A 21,509-nucleotide genomic window follows, 5' to 3' on the forward strand; every position below is an offset into this window, starting at 1 on the left:
AAAAAAAATAGATATTACTGTAAACAACACTAAAAAAATTCAATAAAGATTAAAATAATTAATATTATATTTTTAAAGAATACACTATTAATATTATTAGCGTTTATGTTTCACTTGTTGATACAAAATCTTTTTTTTTTTCAAGTTTTGGAAAGATTTAAATAATTTGATTTAAAATATTCTACATGCTACAAAGATTTTTATTGATAGAAACTTCAACAAATACATGTCAGCTTAAAATAAAATAATGTACAAAATTTTATATTAATTTTAGTTTAGAGAGTTAAACGAGAAATAATAATTTATTTTTGATTTATTAATGATATATGACTTTAGAATTATGAACATTTATTTTACTAAGTGTGAGAAATATTTTATCACTTATAAAAATGGAGTTTCAAGATCACATTTTTTTAAGGAGTCTAAATAAAAGAAATTTTAAGCATATTGAAAATGATTTTAAGAGAGAATTTTATTACACAACATAGAATTTTTGTAATTGGTATTCTTTTAAGATTGATAATCAAAGAACTCGACAAATTATAAATTTAAAAATTAAGTAAATACTATTTAAAGATGATAAATAATTGAATTTTAAAAACAAGAGGTTAAAAAAGTTGTTATAATAAATGTGGGTGAATCTAGAAACTTTGAGTTAAAAAATAAGGATTTAAATATAATTTTTATTAACTTGTAAAAGATATATGATTATGTGTCAAGTAATGTATAATAAAAGACTTTAAAAATAAAATAGATTTATGTGATCTATATTTAAATTATACAATATATTATAAAAAGATAAGTACATGTCTAAGAATTCTTATAAGTGCATCATAAGACTTTCCTATACAAATAGATTTACATTAGGATTTCACTTTAAAGTTTTACTTATTTAATCTAGTCTTAAACATACTTATAAGTGATATACAATAAATAATACCTAAGCACGCACCCTTTGCAAATGACATGATCCTAATTGAAAAATTAAAATAAAAAATCATAGAAACAAACTTGAAATAACTTATAAAAATTATAAGTTGTTTTTCACAAATTGCCTTAAACTTTTGCTTATATGAATAATATCAACATAATGCGAGTTTAAATTCTTACAAGTTTTAACAATTTTTTTTAATATTTATTTAATTTAATTTTAATTTTATTATTATCTATTTACGTACAATATAACTTGATTCATATGATATAAAATTGATATAAATGATAATACGAAATTTGTACCTTTAATTTTTATATATATTTTTAGTTCTCAATTTTAAAAATGTTCACTTTATTACCTAAAATTTTATTAAAAAATATGAATAATATGTATTATTTATGAAACACCACATTCATATCATGGGCATTATTCATGGCTTAATTAAATTATATAAGGCAACATATATGTTATGCAAATAAATAATGGAGTAAGATAATATATTTTAACAAATAACCAAATCAAAATAAAAAAAAAATATTTTTTAAATACTAAATTAAAAAATAAAATAAAAACGGGGATGAATTAAAAAAAATCAAAAATTAAAAAAAAATCTGTTTCCAAACCACACGCAATTAGGCTTGCAAGTCAAACACAAAAAATATATCACTTGAAGATTTATTGAATGAAGAAAATAAATTTTGTAAAATTCATTACTCAAGGATTTATATAATCAATACAGTTGCATTTTTTTATTCATACGCAATGCTATGCAGAATGAAAAATTCAATAGTTTCTTAAATTTCTCAGCATTTAGTGTCCAGTGGCTAAAATTTTAAAATAAATTTTATTTTTCCATCATATATACATTTTAATATAAAATCAATAAATAGAACTAATTTAAACGTGTTCTAATTATGTATTATAATTTAAAATTACTTTTACCTAATTTTAAAATATTCAATCCTCAATTAACTTCCCAAAGTCAACCGATGTGTTTAATGTATATGGTTTATTATGGTAGAAAAATAAAGTTTAAATTAGAACATGGAAACATATAATTTATCCCCATAAATCAACTTATGGATACCATGTTTATGTTTTCTATTTGTTGGGTAGAAAATGAAGTTCAAATAATCAAGAAAAAGAAATCGCTTTCACGTAAGGTAAGAGAAAGTCACAAAATTAGATTAAAATTTATAATCAGATTATATATTATTTATCAACGGATTCTCCTGCAATTCATATTCTATGCGTCTATTTGTTTTAACTTCAACTCATTTGCAAATCAGCGTTGACAGAAGAGACATGTCTCAGAAAAAAAACATATTTAAGCGTTTGAAGTCGTAAGAATTTAAGACAAATATACACTTTAAGGATATGTAAACATGTACTGATCAATCAGCAACATTAACTTAAATAATTAAAAATTAATTTCATTACGATTAGAAAAATCAGTCCATCGAATAGTAAATGATTATTAATATGTTTTTAATTAATAGACTTTAAATAAGTTATCCTAGTAAGTTGAAAGCTGATTAAATTTTATGCTGTATTTTAATTGCTTCCATAATGAGATTATATTTAATTTTTTGCGTTCATTTATTACTAAAAACAAAAAGTGTGTATATTTAATGAAAATAATGGATCGGACAAACAGTAAACTCAATTCTCATCAATATTTGCTGTGCATCAAAGAAAATAAAATAAGAAAGAAAGGTGCGACGTAAATAAATGTAATTTGGAGACAGAGTTGTGGCAACTCTCACCATTTTGAGAAGACAAGTAGCAAGAATACACTCGTTCTAATTCATTTTTATTTTGAATTTAATTTAAATATATTAATAATATAAAACAATTATACTATCACTTAATAATAAATTATTATATTAGAAATATAGTTAATTTTTATAATAATTAATATAAAAATTACATTTATAGTATATTTTAATTGATTGACGGTATAAAAATATACTAAAAATAAAATTTTTATTTATAAAAAAAAACTAAAAGTGAAAATAGCATAATTTTTAATAAATTTTAATTAATAAAAAAACGCGTTTGAAACAACGTGTTTCTGCCATTTCTGGTTCTCATTTCTCACTACACAGTACATTCTTCTTAACCCATCAGCGAAGCATTCTCCTTTTCAGACAACGATTCCTTCTTCCCGTTTCTCTCTCTTCAAAATTAAACCCTTAGGATTCAATTCAACCACATTTCAATTCTTCTTACCGCATTCTCCAATTCCGATATGGCCGGAATCGTTTTAATCGCCGTCTTTGCCCTCTGCGTCTTCCCGCCGGCCATAGCCGAAGACGCGCCCTCGCCGGTCCTCCGGTTACAGTCCGAAGGGAAGAGGGTGTGCGGCGGGGTAACGGCGTCGTCGTGCCCCGTTAAGTGCTTTCGGACGGACCCGGTTTGCGGCGCGAACGGCGTGACGTATTGGTGCGGGTGCAGCGAAGCAGCGTGCGCCGGCGCACAAGTTGCGAAGTTGGGTTTCTGCGAAGTAGGGAATGAGGGTTCTGCTCCTCTGTCTGGTCAGGCACTGCTTCTGCTGCATATTGTGTGGCTCGTTGTTCTTGCCTTCTCCGTCTTCTTTGGTCTTCTTTAATTGCCCAAAGCATGTAATTATAATATTATATACACGACTATAATGCCAGAGCCAAGATCAATATACTTTTTTTTTTCAGTGCTAGTTCTACTGAGTGAATCTTAACACAAGAATTTAAGGATACTCATCTTCTCCAATTTCTCTTGTTAATTCCCTGTTCCGGCATTTTTTTAATTATATATTTTTTAGAGTGGGTCGACTAATAAATAATAGAATTTTTATTTAGAATAATAATATTTAACTATGTTATATAATTTTTAATGTACCAAATCTTATAATTTTTATTATGTGTTGTTTTGACACTTTAAGAAAATTGCTTTGAATTTTGACCATTTATGATTGTTGTGGTTTAAATAGTTAGGGTTGTTTTGTTTTAGTTCTAGCTTCTTAATAAAGGAAAATAATCTATTATCATTAATATTTTGGTGATAGGAGGGTAGAGGAAAAAGAAAAATATGAAAAAAAGAAAAAGAAAAAGAGAGGACTTTATACATAAAAAAAAAGTGAGCCTAAAAATACAAGAAAGCATGTTTTGATTAGTTGGAACATTATTGAATTTAGAATTGAGATATCGCTTTTACTGAATCTCTGAAAATGCAGTGTTACATTTTAGTGACTGATTTTGGAATTATGAGACAATGGCAGATGCAGGCAATAGTTTTCTTATCTGTGATGTTGGTCGAGTGAAACTTAACGAGGATGTCAATCAGCTAATAGTTGAAGATCAATACTGCTATGTCTATATAGGAATCGGAATGTGAAAAGTTAATTTTCAAACTTGAATTTTCATTTGTTAGATGGAGTTAAAAGCTTCTTTTCTCTAATCCTTTCGTGATAATAATCCAAAGCGTTCCTAGGATACGTTTATTCGTTTCCTGATTTTGCAAGTTAGGCGCACGCGTTAAACCTCTATTTGCTGTGGAAGAGAGACTTTCAAGAGTTTCCGAAACTCTCCTCATTTGGAATGCAGAGGAAAAAAGCAAGGTGGCCCCACATCCATTTGCTTGTTTCTCTCCAAATTTGAAAGAAAACTAATGAGTTTAGGAATATTATATTAGATTTAAATAATTTTTAAACAAGAGTAAAAGTATATTATGATATATGTAATATTTTATAAATTTAAAACATAAATATTTCATTATTGATCATAAACATTCATTATATTAAATTGAGACTAAATTATAATTATTTTTTCATTTTTATTAATGTAAATTTTAAATTAATTTCAATTATAATAATCTTAAAATTAATTTTATTTTAAAAATACAAGAGAATTATTAACATAAGCTCTTAGAACTAATTTTAAATATTTGAAAGTGATACGATTTCAATTTAAATATATAAGTATTTATTATTCCCTCTATTTTTTTTTTACACAAGCAATTCAATATTGTTTATTTTTATTTTATATAATTAATGAACAATTATTTTATTTTATAATTTTATCTTTAATAATTAATATGTGTTTGGTTGAATAATGTGTTTTTCTTTTTGAAAATACTCCATTTTTTCCACCAACTCATTTTAATAAATACAGTAGATGATTGGTATGATAAAAATTTAAGTAATGCTTTCTTTATTCCTTATGTTTTATTTTTTAACTTTTTAGTTTTGATTCAAAAGTTTTGTTGTCTCAAATTTTTAAGACTTGTTTATTTTTTTCACCTATGCCCTTATTTAATTGTGGGAAGTTAGATGAGAATAAATGAAATGGTTGAATGTATAAACAACATATTTCAGTTAAAATATGATAATATATTTCCTTAATTAGATTATGTGCAAAAACTTTAAACAACACGATTTAAGGAATGGAATGAGTACTTTTTTAATGAAAATTATAATACTAATTATTGTGCAAATTTTTAAACATCAGAGACAGATAAACAAGGATTTTATAAATAAAAATTTTATTAACTTCAACTTTTAGAGTTATATTTAAGTATTAAAAACAGAAACTTGTTATCAAAAAGTAACATGTTTATTATATTAAAGTTATAAGAAGTACAATAATATTTCTTTTGTCAATAAAATTGTCTTAATTAGATTATGCTTACAAATACACGAGTATCCATTGCCAGTATACTTATAAATATCTAGGAGTGAAATTTTTGTATCCCTTTGCCTTGTTTTAGTGTATGTTAGGATTAAATAAGATTAAAATAATTTTAATCTTTCAAAATATCATTTTTTTACAAATATAAACATTTTATTTATTTTTAGTCTCTGCATTTAACAAAAATAATATAATCTTAGTCTCTCTCTAGAGACTAAATGTACAATTTTTAAGGATAAAAAATAAATATAATTTATAGAAACTAAAATAAAAAGGATACTATTTTTTAAATACTAAAAACTTATTAAGTACAACAAAAATGAAAAATTCCTTTAAAAATGATAAAAATAAATAATATGTTTTTGTTCAATAATAAAAAAAAATTAAAAAAATAAATAAATCTAAGTCTAAATGTAGGAAAAACATGGAACTTCATCAAAATAGTCTACAGCTAGAATAATTGAGTTTTTAAGTTTAAAATATACGCCGGGAGATAGACTATCATGAAACTATTTATCACCATAGAAAATGAGTGTAAAATGATTAATTATTAAGAGCAATTCTAGCATCAACACTGTACCCATTATCCTAATTAATTAATTAATTAATTTTTCATTAATTAGTTATCCTAATAATCTAACTATAAAAGGATTCCTCTATTACAAAGACCATTTAATAGATAAAATACAATAAAAATAAATAAAAATTGGGTAAAAACATGATATGATAAAACTAGGGAAAAAAAAACTCTTATCTTATGTTTAATAAGAAATGAAATTAGACATTATATTATCTTATTGTGTTTATATCTAACTCAATATCTCATACGATAAAGTTTACACTAAATAAATAAATAGGATAAACGCATAAAATAGCCTTATAATGTTACATTAGTTAAAGAAATACTAAAAATAAGATTGAATGAAAAAATTTATCTTATTTTATCTGCCAAACGAATCTTTAATAACATTCTAATTATCAGGCATTGCCAGCAAAAACGTTATTCTTGCATATTCTGATGCATTCAAATCCTCTTGGCACATAATTGTTTTTTATGCAGAGCTTTTTCCACTAAATTAATGGAATGCCTTGTGCTAACTATTTGGACACCCCATCACAAACGAAATATCACATTTTAATAATTTAAAAGAAATCAAATCAGCAACTCTGCCAAAAATTAAACAAAATCTTGGTCCCTAGTCACAACTAACATGAAAAAAAAATGTCTATGCCCTAGTAAACAGTGTCTAGTCTAAAGCTTTGCGTTCTCCAGAGTCCCGTTGCAAAACAAGCACTCACCGTTCTCTAACACAGTAAATGCTCTGCTTAATCATCACCCCCTTTTTAAAATTTTCATCCAAATTCAAACGAAGAAAGCACTAGTAGGAAAATACATATGAGAAGACAGAATAACTCATTTCTTTTCTTCATATTGTTTCCTCCCCAAAATTGTCAGGAAGAAAGATACGTTGTCTAGTCATAAATTATGGGTATAGTAACAACCAATGTAAGCCCAACCAAACTCTCTACTTTCCTCTCTCGTAAGTTCAAACTCAATTTTCACGGCAACATCCATAGACTTCAAAACAAATGAATTCATCAAAATGGAAAATTTTGCAAAATCGAAGACTAATCCCTTTTTGGTGGGCTTTGAAGAGAAAATCCAGATTTTCCATTGTAGTTTGGGATTGCATCAGTTGTAGTAGCAGTTGTCGAGCTCTCATTTTCAACCTCACCAGAGGAATCATTTGCTTCTATTTGTCCGGCTATTGAAGGGGGTGTGGTTCCACTATGCTTATCACTGGAAACATTACCAAGCAAGCTTTTATACATAGTAAGGGCTTGAGCCATCATGTTAGCAGGGTTGGACGCAGAGCTAGGAAGCAACATTGTTGTGCCCTGCAGAAAAAGTAATGACCACAAAAAAATTTCAAACTGAACAAATTATGCAATGCAGGAACTTGCATATATCAATCCCCTTATAGGCTAGCCTATTACCTCCTTGGCTATGTTACTGAAAGCTTGAATATATTGCTCAGCAATCCTTAGACTTGCTGCCTGCAAACAAAAAGACAATTTAAATTTCTTCCCTTTAGTTCCATGAGTGTGTTAAAACAAACATGCCAATTTAGAGGGCAATTTTATTCACAAGATTCCCGAAATGATTTTTTCCCCAGCATCACCACTAACACCAACATAAATATAATGAACCCTTCTACCCTATTCATATGGTCACATACTTGAATGTCTTCAAGAAATCAAACATTATAAACAGTCAACCAGATGCTGTTTTGAAAATTGTGACTGTGATAATGTGGTTTACGAGTCTCCCACTCGCACATTCAGTCTATCCTGGAATGACATATGCAAAAATTAAAAATGCCAAGCATCATTGACATACAAACAGTAGAAATCTCACTATAAATTGCTCACGTCGTGCACAATTTTATGCCCAACACATTTAAAAATATACATAAAAAAGCTAGAAAAACAAGAAGACTTGTCCCACTAGATGAAATGAAAAAGATAGAAAATAACTAAATTATATGAATAAAAGAATTTTAACATAAGCAACATAGAACAACCAACAATAAATTCAACTAATCAACATATAGTTCACAGCTTCCAAAAGCTGTGATATATGAAATATCAAAAAAAGAGAAGACCCTCACCTCTGGTCCTCCATTTTCTTTTAGAGATTTTGACACAAGAACCAGTCCCTCAGCTGTTGCTTTTGCTTTAGCAAGGATGGCTTCGGCCTCACCTGAAGAAGAATCAAGTTAATGATAAGGTTTTAAAGATATCAAGAGGAAGAGACAATATAGTAAGGGATCATCAATTGAGCTAATCAATAGGGATTTCTTCAAAAAAGTTGTTGATAAATGAAGATAACAACATGCCAAATTGAACACAACATTAACGGTGGCATGTTATTAGAGAACACATGTCAGCTAAGACTATGGTCCAAACCACATCACCATCTTGTCGTGCATAGAATCCACCTATGAACACTCTCATATAAAAGACTGTCTTAAATCAAGTAATGAAATATCATACCACATTTATCATATATTGATAATTCTGTATTTTAACATATTTTTACAGTCTATATCTACATGCATAACTATTATTTTATTAGAATTTTAAACTGATTTTTATATTAATTGTACAGTTTAATATGAGAAGATTAAAATTGGTTTTTAAGTACATTTTGGGAGTATCTTGGCTTTGGTTAATCATTGACGACTTTTGGACCTTTAGTTTGCATTTACTTCTCGAATGATTATATATTGATTTATTATTGTTTTAGTTTTCTATTGCATTATGTCTAACTAAATACATAATTAAAGTTATGATGAATCATTTACATACCATAACTCAATGTAATCTTTATGTTTATTATATAATTTCAGTTTTTTTTATTAGTGTTTATTCTATTGCACTGTATTCGTATGTTCAGAATTGACAACTCTTAATTACATTATAATTAATTATATCATAAGCAACCTTATCCTATATACTTAATGGTTCTATAGAATAAATCGAGACAAAAAATTAAGTTAACCAAACTAAATTTTTATTTTTTAATCATTATTAAATTAACAAACTCATACGTTTTTTATGTTATCTCTTTTTTTTTCTTACATGATCATTGAAAATAATAATTTAAAAAAAAGACGGTTAACATTGCATAGCTATTGAGTATTAATAAAGTTAGTATTAGTGATTGACAATCATAAACATACCAGAATTAAAATTAATCTAAAAGTAAACATAAAAGAATGTAAACGTGAAACCATATGCTCTAAAATTCATCTCGAATAGTTTACTGTCATATGTTGCGTTGTTTTATTTTTTTTTTAATTACTTTTAAATCTAAGTCCTTTCTTTTATTTCATTACTTATGTTTTTAATTTAAACAATTAAATTAAGATATTCTTTGTACTTGAAAATAATTTTTATGAGACAATATTCTAAAAACTTATTTTAAAATCTTTTATTACTTTTCGACGGGTACACTTGTTCACAAATAAGTTTTTAACACTATTGTGGAGGATTGAATACAGGTCAGACATCAAAGCTTATCTTAAAAGATTAATAATTTTGCAACATAATAAGAAGTTGGAACTGATTTATCGATATGTAATTCACCTTGAGCTCTGTTAACTTGATCCATCTTTGCAGCTTCTGATGCTAAGATTACTGCACTCTTCTTTCCATCAGCAATGTTTATGTTCGATTGTCTTTCTCCTGTTTAACACTACGAGTGATCAGGACCATTAAACATAGAAGCTACAGGTGGAAGTAGACTGAGGAATATGATGCCTTTTCTGTTGCATGACATGGATGACGAAACTAATTTCGAGATAATAAATAATGAAAAATATCATCGTTGAACATATGAAGGATCAAAATATCAAATTGATTACCTTCAGACTCAAGAATTTGAGCTCTCTTTTTCCGTTCTGCTTCAGCTTGCATCTCCATAGCTGCTCTCACTCCACGTGGAGGAGAGATATCCCCTGCAAGAGGATAACCACAAAACAAATTACACAGAAATGTTAAAGTAAAAAATAAAAGGAAAATTGTTTATACATGGTCAAAACTTACTTATTTCATATCGAAGACACTCCAGACCCCAACTTTTTGCAGCCACATTAATGGCCTCCTGCAACAATTTTGTCACAATTAACCATTATTATCCGACAGCATATGGTTAAAGAATTGTCCTTTAAAATTCTTCTAAACAGAAGACTATCTATGGAAGGACACAAGCCCATAGCTGTTAGTTCGTGTTTAATATCTCCTGTCGTTGTTAAGTACTAATTTTGATATCAACTCAATAGGGAATTGTAAAAGTTATAGCTACTGACACTTTGAATACCTATCAGTTTGAGAATAAAAAAAGGCTTCCTTTAATTTGGGGATGACTTTGAGATAACAGGTGACTAACTGACTAAATAAATGTACATAAAACATGAATTAACGCTTTACCTATCCATATCACCAACTGGATCCTATGATAAATTAAGGCCTTAACACCACATTGCACCAGATTATTAGGAGGAAAGGGACCAATATCACACAACCAACACAAATATTAAAAACTTTCATCTTTAGCTATTGTCTTAGTCCTTTTTATTTCCTTTCTTCTATATATGATTGGATTCAAGCAGTAGAGCACGAGTATTAAATCATAAATCGAGCAAAGCATTCTTTTCACATTTTGCATAGCTCCATGTAAAAAGACGCATCTTTTTAATCAGAACTTATGTGCTGCTTATATAACACTTCCACATTTTCAGTGTGACTGGAAATCTAAAGTAGCTAAGATGCTTCATTTGAGTATACTCCACTAAAACACAGTAGCACTAACAAACTAAACTCACCACAATCTTTTCATTGAGCGTGTCCCTTTCCTCAAAGGTCTTGTCAAGAGTAATCTTACCAAGCTCGCTACGCATTGTTGTTTGCGCCAGCTGAATGACAGCGTAAATCGGATTCTCCACTCCATACGAAGCCAGCTTAGGATCCACAATCTGCAGTCCACCAAATAAAAAATATAAGTCACTAAACACTCACATACAATAACCAAATTCAGAGATGCAAAATCAGAGACCTTGACATAAAGCACACCATCAATAAGGATGGTAACATTATCTTTGGTAATTGCAGACTGATCGGGAATGTTAATGGCCTCCTCCTTAAGCGAATGTACATAAGCAATACGATCAACAAAAGGTATCAAAAAATGGATTCCGGAGGGAAGAGTCTTAACGTACTTTCCGAATCGCTCAATCACAAACGCCTTCTTCTCCGGCACAATTCGAATCCCCCAATTCACCGGCGGAATAATCTCATAACTCCTGCATAACAATTCAAAATTTAAAATTTAAAAAGAAATCGTAATCTCTTTGTGGAAAAACCTAACAGCAATGAAACTAACCTCGAGATAGGATCACGACCTGGGCGAAAATAGCGAACGGAAGAGAAATGTGAAGGAATGCGGCTACTGGATGTCAAGTACTGTCCAAAATAACGCACTGCGGTTTTAGCTGTGTTTGTTTTCCAAATGGTCGTCATTTTCGTGCTTTGGATTTCTCTGCAACTTCAATAGTTCCTTCTTTCGTGCACATCAAATTTATTTATCTTTTCTAATTCTATTCGCCGGTTGCTTCTAACAAAACCCTAGTTAAACCTTTACCATGTCATTTTTATTTTTTATTTTGCTGAGATCTCATAGATGATTTTCTTTTTCATGTAACATTCTTATTTAAGATGGGTTAGTTAAAACATATCTTTTTGTATGTTCTCCCTTTACTTAAATTAATTATTTTTAAGTATTTATATTAATATTTTTTTCAAAAAAAAATTTACATAAGTTTTTTTTTGTTTTTCTTACGTCTTATTTATTAATTATTATGCTTTAAACTTAGATCACTTTCACCATAATATCTAAAATGTTATAAATAATTAGATTATTATTGTTATTATTATTATTACTATTATTATAATAAAATATCAGTATTATGAAATTATTTGTAACATTTTAAATTTTTTATTATAAAAAATATTATTACAGTTTGATAAAAAAAATAGTTTAAATATATATTAATTATTAATTTTTTATATTCTCATTTATTATGATATTTATTTTTAAAAATATGTTCGTAGATTGCACAAGTTTATTTTAATTTTATTAAATAAATCTATCTTAAAAAAATATATAATTTAAATATAAAATATATACAAATATAATAAAAAATTATTATATTATATATGTTAAATTTTAAAAAAATACTTTTGAATAAATAAGTAAAATTTTAATATATATATATATATATATATATATTATAATACATATTATTAGTTATTTTAAAATAAAATATAATAAATAAAGTTCATACGTTAATAATTATAATAAATTCTAAAAGAAAAATACATAAATATCAACATACTTAAAAATTTCCTAAAATTTCTTAAATTTTTTTTAAAAAATTAATGATATAATTAATAAATATTTTTTTACTACTTAAAAAGTATATTTTTTATGATTACAAAGAATAAATTAATTTACAAAATTATGATACATAATAAATTAATAATAATATAATATATATTTTTAATATCTTTTAGTTTTAGCCATTTCATAATAAATAAAATTAAAATACTAGACTAAAAGAAATATGTTGATTAAGTAAAATATAAATAAAAAAATTATTACTATAATAATAATAATAATAATAATGTCAGCATAAATACATAAAAAATTATATGGTAATGTATGCAAACTAAAATATATTTATTTTTTTATTATTATATAAACAAATTTATTTACATAAACATATTAGAACAGTACTGTAAAATTTAAATGTGTATAGTTTAACATTTTCTAAAGTTAATTTTATTAATTAATAATATTTGATAAAATAAAAAAAATATTTATGAGAAAATTATGAAACTAATTTTAAATAGCATAAAATTTATTATTTCTAAAATCTAAAAATAAAATTTATATTGTTTCATGATATTTTTAAACTATTCATTATTATAAAATTTTAAAATAAATAATTATAATAATAACTTATTAAATGTAACAAAATTTTTTAATAGAGTTATGAAGTTTAAATATGATATCTTATAGTTTTTGACTTATGCATTTATTTATATTAACCTAAATTTATATGATAAATGATTTATTTATAATTATAATTTAAAATTACTAATAAAATTTTTACAATATCATTATAAAAGAATGATAAAAAAATTTAAAAAATAACTCATTCAACTATATAAAAATAAAATTGTATTTATTTAACTAATATATAAAATTTAAAAATATAATTTTAATATAAATATATACAAAATTATATGTTAATACCAAAAAATAAAAATATATTATTTTTTTGTTACATAAATAAAATTATTATACAAAAATATTGTAAATAAAAACTACTAATAATGTCATATATATTCTTAATTTAGAAGTTTAATTGTTAATAAAAATAAAAAATATAGAATTGAGTTTTTTAAAGTGATTAAATTATTTTATATTGCTTGATAACTTAATAGAGTTAATATTAATTATTATAAAAAATTAATTTTGTTAAATAAATAATTAAGTATAATTAAGTTATGTTGTGTGGTTATAAAATTAAAATAATAAATTTATTGGTTTTTTTGTTGCATTTGTTTTTAATTTTTAAAATAATTAATATGGTTTGTTAATAATATAATAATATTTTTAAAAATTTATTAAAATAAAATTTATTAAAATAAAATTTAGAAAATAAATTTAAAATGTTAGATGAAAGAGAACATATAGATTAAATTAAAAATAAGCAAAAAATATATATTATTATTAGGTTCATGATTATTTTAAAAATATATAAATATAACTTTAATATAAATATATTAAAATATTATACTGTCATAAAAAATAGATATATTCTAAATATTGTCATGAAGATCTATGAGTATATTTGAGATTTAATGATTGATTTTAAATATATTTTGTATGTAACATTTTTATGTCTATTTCTATAGTGTAATGTTTTATACATTAATTACTTCTAAAAAAAAAGTCAATAATTAGTGAACATAATTTAAATATTATTTTTGAATTAAAAATTATATAATTTTAAGAATATAACATAATAAATAATCATATATTATTTACGTTTGTAATTGAATGTTCTTAGCAAAATTTTTAAAAATATTAAAACTTATTTTTCAATCTAAAAATTTTAAACAATCATATAATTAGAATATAAAATACTAATAAATAAATGTAATTTGATATGTTAATATAGAGAATATTTTTATAACATTTTAAACATCAACCTTTATCTTTCTCAGCTTATAAATTATTATGTAATTGTAAAGATTTAAACTTCATATTTATAAAATCTTAAAAGTACATAAAGAGCAATATGAAGAAAAGATTAAGGGATAAAAAACTCTAATTAATTTTTGAAACAAATGATACATATAGAAATTAAATATAACATTAAAACTTAATTTAGAATTAAAATATTATATTTTTTGTACTTATTCATTTATTATGATATAAAATTATTGAATATGAATATTATATTTTTTTGTACTTATTCATTTATTATGACATAAAATTATTAAATACGCAAATCAAATGGTTACTTAAAGATTTCATTATCAAATCACATTCATCTTTTGTTGAGTAATTATTTTCATTGTTATGATATTTAATAATATTTAATTTATATCAATTATTATAATTAATTAATTTGAATTTGAGAATTTTTAATTTATTATCATCATTATAACATTTTATAACAAAAAAAAATACATTGTAACAAAATCATTAAATATAAATACTATAAATTTTTTATTTATAAAAATTAAATTTGTCATTATAATTATAATATAAATATAAATAAAATATTGTCTAATTTAATAAGTTATACATAATTATAATATATCAATTCTTATTAAATCATTTCTTTAATAAATTAAAATGATAGAAGAAGAGAAAAAAAGAGTATTTAAAAATTTTAATTAAAATTTGAATAGAAACTAAAAAAGAATAGTGATTTTATTGGATATAAATATTAATCCTTATATCAATTAAAATTACACATGTTGATATAAATTTATGAGTCATATAAAATAGATAAATGTTATTATAAGAATAAAATCAATACATAATATATATAATAATAAAGTAAGAGAGATATATATAATAAAATGACAAAATTACTTTATAAAAAAATGAAAATGTTTGATGACATTCTACTTTTCAAATTCTACAAAATTTTAAAATTATTTATACAATAATGCAATAAAATTATTCAATCTTCTAAATCTTTCATTGATGTCTTTTGTTCAGTATTGTTTGCTTCATCTTAATCGAGCTGCAACGTAAAATAAAATATCAAATATAAATTAGTATATAATTTAAGAATTTTCAACAATATATTATAATTTTATAATTTATACATTAATTTTTTTTGTTTTGATAACTTTTGGTATTTTCACGGTTGAAAATATATTCGAAGAACTGATTGCCAAGTCATCTTCTTTTATTTTCATATTTATATTGTCAAAATTTTATTCTTTTTCAATATATAAATACTAAACAATAAAAATAAAGTTATTTATCATCGTATTATAAATATTATAAATGAAAACAATAAAACTCTAATTTAATTTTCTATATTACCTTTACTCCAGCTTCAAAATTTTATTTGCTATAAAATTTTATCTTCCATGACTTTCAAAGTAAGTACTCATTTTTATTTGAAAAATATGTGAAATGCCTATAATATTTAAAAGTTATAGAGTCAACTTCAACTATTCACTATCATCCTAAAAAAAATTATCACATAAAAATAGTTATTTATGTTAATATATTTTATTTATATAATCTATCATTTGATTCAATTTTTCAGTGAGTTAGATTTTAAAACATTTGATTACAATTTTAAATCTATCTTTGTTTTTTGTTACTGAAATTTTTTTATGTAATATATTTTTCTTTCCTTTATTATATCCTTGAATTAAGTAATACTCACTAATGTATGTAATTGTTCTATAAAAAGAAAAATTTAATCAATTATAAAATTTAATAATAAATCAAGTTAGTTAGTATAGAACTACTTATACAAAACAAAATTTTTATCAATTAGTACCATATCAGTACTAAATAACATTTTTTTACGATATATGTTTAGAAGTATCTCATAATTGTGATATTCACGCTTTTATTTTTCAATTATCCATTATTGAATCATATTGTCAAGGAAAGTCCATTTATTTTCATCAGAAGTTGTTATTTGCCTACAAAAATATGGAAAACATAAAACTAAATAGTTAGTTGTGATAAATATAAATTGAATCTACATATAAATATGTCAATCTGCATAAGTAAAAAAAATATAGATCGATTTAGATATATTGATTAAAATATAATATGTGGTATAAAATTAAATAAATATTTGTAATTTTTTTATTTGCCAACTTTAAAATATAAACTTATATGATAGGTCAACTTCATGACATAATTTTTGATAATCTAAATTTATACTATTGCAAGTTAAATTAGTTAAGAAAATAATGATAGATTTGATACAAATTAATAAGTTAAAAATAAAATTTAATACATGCTATCATTTAAAAATAATACAATTTTATGTTTATTTAAAAAATTAAAATAAAATATATGAACATAATTTACTGAAACAAAATAAAAATCATCAACCTAAAAAATACATGTCCTTACGTGGATAGATAATTATTGACACTTAATATGGTTGCAAAAATCTAATACAAAGAGAAAGAAAGATAATAGAAAAAAACTTTTTAAAAGTTATGTAAACATGACTTATAGAAGTAGAGATGAAGTCTTATTTGGTGACATATAAAAAGTCAAAAAATAAAAATAAAAATCAATATATTATGTATTAATTCTGTATTATAATTTACTTGTTTTTCATTATAAATTTACTTTAATAATATACAATATAAAATAATAATTTTGTAAATATAATTTTTTTATCTCAAGATATATTTTAGTGTTTGAAGTAGAAATTGAAATATAGAATATAGTAAATTATTCAATAAAATAATTTAAATCAATAATATTCAAATGTTGAATAAAATCTCATCATATTTTTGTAAAAATATTTGTTTTCAATATTTTTTTTCCTATTTATAACATTTGATATTGAATTTTTCCAAAATTTTTATTTATAATAAATTTTAATAATTTTTTATTAAATGTCATTCATAACAATTTTGTTACTATCATTTTTAATATTATATAACTATCAATTCTAATAATTTTTTTTCTTTAAATACAATTCAAAATAATATATATGAATTAATTATAATTTCAATTCTTAAATTATACAAAATATTATAATTAATTTTAATAAATTTTAATTTAATACAATTTTAACTTTATATATATTATAATTAAAATGTTGAAATATAGATTATATTAGATTAATTAATAAATTAATTTGAATCAATACCATTTAAATTTAAATATAATTTAAAGTAAATATATACTTTTTTTTTCAATTAAAATGTAATTCATTAGATTTTTCTTTTTTTTATTTTTAATTTTTGACAATTATTTTTTTTTTTATCACGTAAGTGTAGTTTTGTTATTAATTCAAAGTATATTTTAAGATTTGAAGTACACATTGAAATATAGGTTATATTAAATTAATTAATAAAATAATTTAAATCAATACTATTTAAATTTAAATATAACTTAAAGTAAAGATACAATTTTTTTTAATTAAAAGGTAACTCAATAAATTTAATAGATTTTTTTTCTATTTTCAACATTTGACAATAATTTTTTTTAATAAATTTTTTACCACATAAGTGAACTTTTACTATTAATTCAAACTACATATCCGAGTTAGAAGTATATATTTAAATATATAATATATTAAATTAATTAATAAAATAATTTAAATCATTACCACTCAAATTTAAATGAAAATTAAAGCAAAAATATAATTTTATTTTTAAATAAAGGGTAACTTGAGATCTTTATTAGATTTTTGAATACATATCTTCGTCAATTAGATGCAATTTTGACAAATACAATTTTATTTTTAATTAATAAATAAATTAAGAACTTTATTAAATTTTTGTAAAAATATTTTCGCTTAAGTAAATTTGTAAAGCTTAAGCCAAAAAATTCGCGTAAAATTTTTTGTTGTTGGAGGGAATCTGGATCCATTATTGACATGACATCATTTTAACAACTTACCCATTTCATGGTTTGTACAGGCGGCGAAGCTCCAAAGACCAAAGAAATGCAAACATATATCACCTATTGAAGCTTTCCAACAAGTAAAATGGCTGTTATTAACAGCGTCCATCATTATTTGATTGGACAACATATCCTTGAGAAAAAAGAAAAGAAAAGCCAGGAGTCTATACAGTAACTCAGCTAAATTGAGATCTAGCTGATCCAGTGTGCATTTAGCGCAGGAATTAGACATCTAGTTTTACACTCCTTGAGTGAATCTCACTTTCTCTTGGTCTCAAACTCCTCTCTCCCACGTTCTCTTCCCAGCCTGCTCCCTCTTAGCCTTCCTCTCACTCTCCCCTCTCAGTCCCCCTCTCGCTTTCCACTCCAAGCCCTCCTCCTTCACTTCCCTCTCAGCTTCTCCCTTCCGCTCTTCCCACCCTCATCCTCTATCTCCAAAAAAATTCTGCACTAAATCTAGAGGGTGACCTCTTGCTCTGAAACAGGTGAGGGTTCTTGCTCCTCGTCTTTGCCAGCACCCATAGGGTGTCTGAGAAAGTCATTGCATATAATCATGGAGCAACCCGAGGTGGAAAGATGGTTGAGGGCGAGGGTTCCAATTTTTTTTTGGAGATAGAGGGTGAGTGTGGGAAAAGCAGACGGAAGAAACTAAGAGGGAGGTGAAAGAAGTGGGCTTAGAATGCAGCAGAGCCAACTGGGGACTAAAAGGGGGAGAAGGTAGGTGGAGGAAGGCTTGGAGTGGAGAGCGGAAGCTTGGAAGAGAACAAGCGTGAGAAGAGTTTAGGACTAAGGGAAAGCCGCGTAAAACTGGATGTCAAATTCCCGATACTAGAGAACAACCAAAAAATTTTAGATCAAGAAATGACGAATTGCGTCCCACGTCCCAGATCAAACCGTGGTCATAATGGTGACTATGAAAGAAGATATATTAACGGCAGTGGAATTGCTCAACCATGAGCTTAGCATTGCTAATTTTAGCTGGAGGTAATGGAATTACTCAACTGAATAGAAAAAAGGTTGTTTTAAAGGGAAGAAATAAGTATATGCAACAGCTAATTATATCATCTAAGGAGAGAGATTGGAGAGGAATATCCATGTGTTTTGTGAGAAGAAATTAGTGACTTTTTGGCATCGGGAGGTGCAGACTCTCTATGTTCTGCAGTTTATGTATTATGTTATGTAAATTATAGATGTGATTATCCACTTAATCTAATAAAGATACCAAGTTATCAACATTTTGTACATGCCTCGACCTGCGGGATATTCGAATGGATACGGGATTCATTGGAAATTTGGAGACCATCCTACTTGTTTAACAAACTTGGCAAAGTCCGGGAGCTTGTTTATAATGGACACGCGGGTAATTGTCGATGAAATCGGCAAGAGCCAAGTGTTCCGTCACATAAATTGTATTGTCTCTAGCTGAAACCGATACTGGGTTATTGCCAAGTGAATACTGATGAGATATATCATATATATCAAGCCATTTCAAAAGGAACCATGTGAATTATGCCATACTACAAATGGGAGGAAATGTTATAACACTACTAGGAATGCGAGTAAAAGGCAAAGACAAAAAAAATGCAAAAACCAACTGGAAAACGAACAGGATTCAACAGAAACTAAAGGAGACAGAGAACCTGCGGGAATAGGGAAAAAATGGTTATCGCTTAAAACTAGCACGATAGAATGCTTAATAGGGTAAAACATTATCTAAATAAAAATAAAATCACTTTCATTTCTTGTTTTGGGGAAATGACATTGAATTTTATAATTGTAATTTCATATTAACAACATTGAGTCAAATACTTGAATTAACCATTCATTGAAATATTTTAACCACTTATTAACTCAATCAATCACTGAATTAAGCACTCAACATAAGACAGATGAAATAAACAGAATACCTCTTGACTTCGTTGAGAGGCAGCAATATGCATAATAGATTACCACTTCCAGCAAATACCAATACCAATGCAAGAAAAAGTAGAATTTCAAATAAGATATTCCAAAAAAGAACACTTTTACAACACAAAATTGCAAAATCCAATCTCAACAAGCTTGAAAAAGGGTGTTCAAATACTAGCCAATAAACAATAAGAAATCCATGCAGACGAGAAACTCGATACTAACTAATATAAAAAATGCCTTTTTCCACGATCTACTCTTCCACTATTGTTCCCTTCTCGCTAACATAAATACCATCAAGAAACTTCCGGATATCCTTATTTTTAACATGGCATTTCTGTAGCAAAAAAACAAATAAAAATTAAACATTAAGCAACAGCAAAATCGGAAAAGGATTGCGTGCGGGCATGTGCAGAGAGAAAGAGTTTACCTGGTTAATGAGAGCACAAGACCTAGAAACAAGTTCAATATCATTTCCATCCAAAACCAGTTCATCCTTCACCTTTTCAGATCGCACAACAGAAACGCCGCCAAGCATGTCCACTCTCCGAACCTAATGATACACGTAATAAATCACTAATCTTAATAACATAATATTTCACAGCAGCAATTGACTTAGAAATTAAAATAAAAATTGCAACATAAGAAGCTCAACAAAACTAAGTGAAGCACCTTCTTCTCGCCGAGGAAGTTTCGGATCTCGATGGATTTGTTGCTGTTGGTGATGCTAGCATTGATTGGGAAATGAGCGTAGACGAATCTCATCTTGTAGCGGTATCCCTTGGTGACGCCGGTTATGAGGTTCTCGACGTGGCTGAGGGCAGTGCGAATGGCGGCGGAGGTTTTGCGAGAGCCGAACCAGGACTCGATTTTGAGCTTTCGCTTGCCGTTTTCGTCGGTGATGAGTTGGAAATCGAGGTTGAGATGCTTGAAGTCTCGAACAAGCTTTCCGCGAGGACCTTCAACCTCGATGACTTTGGCGTGGACTTTGATACTCACCCCATCAGGGATGTCCATTGTCTCTGAGGAAAGAATTGTCTTCATTTCTGCAACTCTCTTCCTCCCGCGGCTCTGTGACTGTATCTATAGAACACAACTCAAAAACCCTAATGTACCAATATATAGGAATGCATTATAAATTGCTATTGGGCGGGTCTGTTGTTCGGGCTTTGGGCTTAATATAAATACTGTTGAATAATCATGCATTGAGCTAGGCCTATAAATCTTTGTA

General features: G+C 25.8%; 3 protein-coding genes across 3 annotated transcripts; 1 reads left to right on the forward strand and 2 right to left on the reverse strand.

The window, feature by feature from the left end:
* Positions 1-3,185: 3,185 nt before the first annotated feature.
* On the forward strand, positions 3,186-3,545 carry LOC113850696. Its single transcript, XM_027481261.1, has one exon. The coding sequence runs from the start codon at positions 3,186-3,188 to the stop codon at positions 3,543-3,545; it is 360 nt and encodes a 119-aa protein (XP_027337062.1).
* A 3,378-nt stretch (positions 3,546-6,923) lies between these two features.
* LOC113852510 (stomatin-like protein 2, mitochondrial) lies at positions 6,924-11,795 on the reverse strand. The gene is made up of 9 exons (XM_027482808.1): positions 11,546-11,795; positions 11,219-11,465; positions 10,989-11,138; positions 10,210-10,267; positions 10,029-10,121; positions 9,751-9,849; positions 8,271-8,362; positions 7,597-7,656; positions 6,924-7,497 (listed from the first exon to the last, which is right to left on the reverse strand). Exons 1-9 carry the CDS (start codon positions 11,680-11,682, stop codon positions 7,228-7,230), a joined length of 1,206 nt encoding a protein of 401 aa, XP_027338609.1. The 5' UTR covers positions 11,683-11,795; the 3' UTR covers positions 6,924-7,227.
* An 8,730-nt stretch (positions 11,796-20,525) lies between these two features.
* Positions 20,526-21,364, reverse strand: LOC113849344 (60S ribosomal protein L9). The gene is made up of 3 exons (XM_027479203.1): positions 20,951-21,364; positions 20,709-20,831; positions 20,526-20,615 (listed from the first exon to the last, which is right to left on the reverse strand). Exons 1-3 carry the CDS (start codon positions 21,320-21,322, stop codon positions 20,532-20,534), a joined length of 579 nt encoding a protein of 192 aa, XP_027335004.1. The 5' UTR covers positions 21,323-21,364; the 3' UTR covers positions 20,526-20,531.
* Positions 21,365-21,509: the final 145 nt, after the last annotated feature.

The sequence above is a fragment of the Abrus precatorius genome, unplaced genomic scaffold (genome assembly GCF_003935025.1).
Source record: "Abrus precatorius isolate BTA unplaced genomic scaffold, Abrus_2018 Scaffold10, whole genome shotgun sequence".
NCBI lineage: Eukaryota > Viridiplantae > Streptophyta > Magnoliopsida > Fabales > Fabaceae > Abrus > Abrus precatorius.

Bases quoted from the DNA above. Each gene is read 5' to 3' on its own strand.
- LOC113850696 (XM_027481261.1), top strand. From the start codon at position 3,186: ATGGCCGGAATCGTTTTAATCGCCGTCTTTGCCCTCTGCGTCTTCCCG.
- LOC113852510 (XM_027482808.1), bottom strand. From the start codon at position 11,682: ATGACGACCATTTGGAAAACAAACACAGCTAAAACCGCAGTGCGTTAT. The intron at 11,466-11,545 runs GTTAGTTTCATT...ATTGTTATGCAG, and splicing joins GGTCGTGATCCTATCTCGAG to GAGTTATGAGATTATTCCGC. The intron at 10,122-10,209 runs GTAAGTTTTGAC...ATCCTCTTGCAG, and splicing joins GTGTCTTCGATATGAAATAA to GGGATATCTCTCCTCCACGT.
- LOC113849344 (XM_027479203.1), bottom strand. From the start codon at position 21,322: ATGAAGACAATTCTTTCCTCAGAGACAATGGACATCCCTGATGGGGTG. The intron at 20,832-20,950 runs GTGCTTCACTTA...GTGTATCATTAG, and splicing joins ACTTCCTCGGCGAGAAGAAG to GTTCGGAGAGTGGACATGCT. The intron at 20,616-20,708 runs GTAAACTCTTTC...TTTTTGCTACAG, and splicing joins CTTGTGCTCTCATTAACCAG to AAATGCCATGTTAAAAATAA.